The sequence below is a fragment of the Onychostruthus taczanowskii genome, unplaced genomic scaffold (assembly GCF_017590055.1).
Source record: "Onychostruthus taczanowskii isolate IOZ18803 unplaced genomic scaffold, ASM1759005v1 scaffold695, whole genome shotgun sequence".
Taxonomy (NCBI): Eukaryota; Metazoa; Chordata; class Aves; order Passeriformes; family Passeridae; genus Onychostruthus; species Onychostruthus taczanowskii.
The window spans coordinates 1,741-4,563 of NW_024504731.1; the positions used below are offsets into that span (position 1 = coordinate 1,741).

The 2,823-nt window shown below is 49.9% G+C and overlaps 1 protein-coding gene across 1 annotated transcript in view; it reads right to left on the reverse strand.

Moving 5' to 3' along the window:
• Positions 1 to 2,395: 2,395 nt before the first annotated feature.
• Positions 2,396 to 2,823, reverse strand: part of LOC121344895 — a gene marked incomplete at its 3' end in the record, with an annotated part of 2,125 nt that continues 1,697 nt past the window's right edge. The window contains exon 2 of the mRNA XM_041421220.1: positions 2,396 to 2,811. Within this exon, the coding sequence (XP_041277154.1) occupies positions 2,396 to 2,811 (416 nt within the window). The remainder of the gene's footprint in view (positions 2,812 to 2,823) is intronic.

The window sequence follows — 2,823 nt, forward strand, 5'->3', positions numbered from 1 at the left end:
GGGATTTTGAGCTGATTTTGGCATGCTGGGGGAGGGGCTGCGAAATTAAAAAAAAATATATAAATTTTTTACAATTTCAACCCCGGAATCCCCAAATTTCACCCCAAAATCGCCCCTCCGCGGATTCCCGCCAAACCGCAGCTTTTTCCCGCCAAATCGCCGCGCCAAACCCCCTCCCCCAAGGAGCTCGCCCGGCCCCCTCCTAGACCTCGCTGGGGGTGACCCCAAAAAGCCCCAAAATCGCCCGAAATCGCCCCAAAATCGCCGCCGCCCCTCCCCCCCCACGCCGAACTCACGCGGTGGCGGCCGGAGAGCGCCGAGCTCTAAGCCACGCCCACCCCGCCCTCTCATTGGTCAGCGCTTCCCGCCCCCGCGCGCCGATTGGTTAATCCCGTTTTACTCCAGCCTTCGCTCGCTTCTCATTGGTCGCCGCCTCACGGTTGAGTTCCCGTCCCGCCTTCCGGGGTCAGGGGCGGCGTGGGCCACTCCCCTTTCGTGACGTTGCGCTGTGTGATTGGTGTACTTACGGGTTGGCCCCGCCCACGGAGCGCTTCTATTGGTTGAGGCCGCGCGGAGCTCTCGCGACCATAGAGGCGCCAAGGGCGCGCGGGGCGGAGCGGTCATCTTGGGGCGCCGCCATCTTGGGGCGGGCGGCGCTGGAGGACCGTCGCCATGGCGACGGCGAAAGGGCGGCAAGGACGCCGCTGTCGCGACAGACTTGACGTCATTTTCGCCCGTCGCGAGCGCTTGGGGATTTTGGCGGCGTTTCGTTCCGATGTGTGACGTCACGGCGGCGCCACGCGTGGATGACGTCATACGTGTGCCATGACGTCATGTCCAACCCAAATTTTCGTCTATTTTGGGAAATTTTCCTTTTTTCTTTTAATTATTTTTAATTTTTAGATTTTTTGAGGAGTTTTGTGGTAAATTTTGGGAATTTTTTGGGAGTTTTTGGGGTTTTTTTTAAAGAAGTTTTGGGGGAGATTTTTTTTTCGAGGATTTTTGGGAAATTTTTTGGATTTTTTGGGGGTTTTTTTGAGGATTTTTGTGGAATAATTTTGTTCATTTTTTGGGGATTTTTGGTCATTTTTGGGCGACTTTATGGCGGATTTGTGGATGGGATTTTTGGGGAATTTTGGAGGAATTTTTCAAGAATTTTTGGGCGATTTTTGGGGAATTTTGGAGGAATTTTTAAAGGATATTTTGGTGATTTTGGGGTGATTTTTGAGGGATTTTAGAGGGATTTTTTGGCCATTTTTTGGGGATTTTTTGGCCATTTTTGTTGGATTTTTGGAGGAGTTTTTGGGGGTTTTTAGAGGGATTTTTGGGCCATTTTTGGAGAAATTTTTGGCCATTTTTGGGGGATTTTTTGGCCATTTTTGTTGGATTTTTGAAGGAGTTTTTGTTGGATTTTTGCGGATTTTTTGGCCATTTTTGGAGAAATTTTTGGCAATTTTTGGGGGATTTTTTGGCGAATTTTGTGGATTTTTAGAGGAGTTTCTGGGGCATTTTTTGGGGATTTTTGGGCCATTTTTGTTGGATTTTTGGAGGAGTTTTTGGGGGATTTTTGGACAGATTTTTTGGCCATTTTTCGAGAAACTTCTGGCAATTTTTGGGGATTTTTTGGCCATTTTTGTTGGATTTTTGGAGGAGTTTTTGGGGGATTTTTGGACGGATTTTTTGGCCATTTTTGCAGAAATTTTTGGCCATTTTCCGGGGATTTTATGGCCAATTCTGTTGGATTTTTGGAGGAGTTTTTGTTGGATTTTTTGCAGATTTTTTGGCCATTTTTGGAGAAATTTTTGGCCATTTTTCGGGGATTTTTTAGCGAATTTTGTGGATTTTTAGAGGAGTTTTTGGGGGCATTTTTGGGGATTTTTGGGCCATTTTTGTTGGATTTTTGGAGGAGTTTTTGGGGGATTTTTGGACGGATTTTTTGGCCATTTTGGGGGGATTTTTTGGCGATTTTTACTGGATTCTTGGAGGAATTTTTGGGTGAATTTTGAGGAGTTATTGGGGAACTTTTAAGGGATTTTTGTGGGAATTTTTGAGGGATTTTTTGGCCATTTTTTGGGGATTTTTTGGCCATTTTGGGGGGATTTTTTGGCGATTTTTACGGGATTCTTGGAGGAATTTTTTGGGTGAATTTTGAGGAGTTTTTGGGGAACTTTTAAGGGATTTTGGGGGGGGAATTTTGGGGAGAATTTTTGGGGATTTTTCCGACATTTTTGGGTCTTTTTCTGGTTGTTTTCTGTTGGGGCTTCCGTAACCCTTTGTGACTTTTTTAACCCTTTCATGGTGCGTTTTCCTGACTTTTTAACCCTTTCATGTCACATTCCGACCACATTTTAACCCTTCCCGCGCCAATTCCGACCACTTCTGACCCGTTTCTCACCGATTTATTCCCAAAAGGCGGCTCCTGAGCGCCCCCCAGAGGTCGGCCAGCGCCTGGCGCACGGCGCCGCAGGAGCAGTAGAAGACGAGCGGGTCGAGCGCGGCGTTGAGGCCGCTGAGCAGCGTGGCGTAGACGCGCCAGCCGGGGCTGCGGCCCTGCCAGAACCCCACCACGTGCGAGACGTTGTAGGGCGCGAAGCAGAGGCCGAAGATGACCATGGTGGCCACGGCCAGGCCCACGGCGCGGCGCCGTTTGGCCGCCGGCAGCGCCGGCCGCGCCAGCAGCGCGCGGACGAAGCCGACGTAGCAGAAGACGGTGACGGAGAAGGGGGCGAGGAAGAGGATGAAGAAGAACTCGAGGCGCAAGGGGAGGACGAAGCGGAGTTGGGCGGCCGAGAAGTCGTCGTAGCAGCGGTGGGGGGAGGGGGT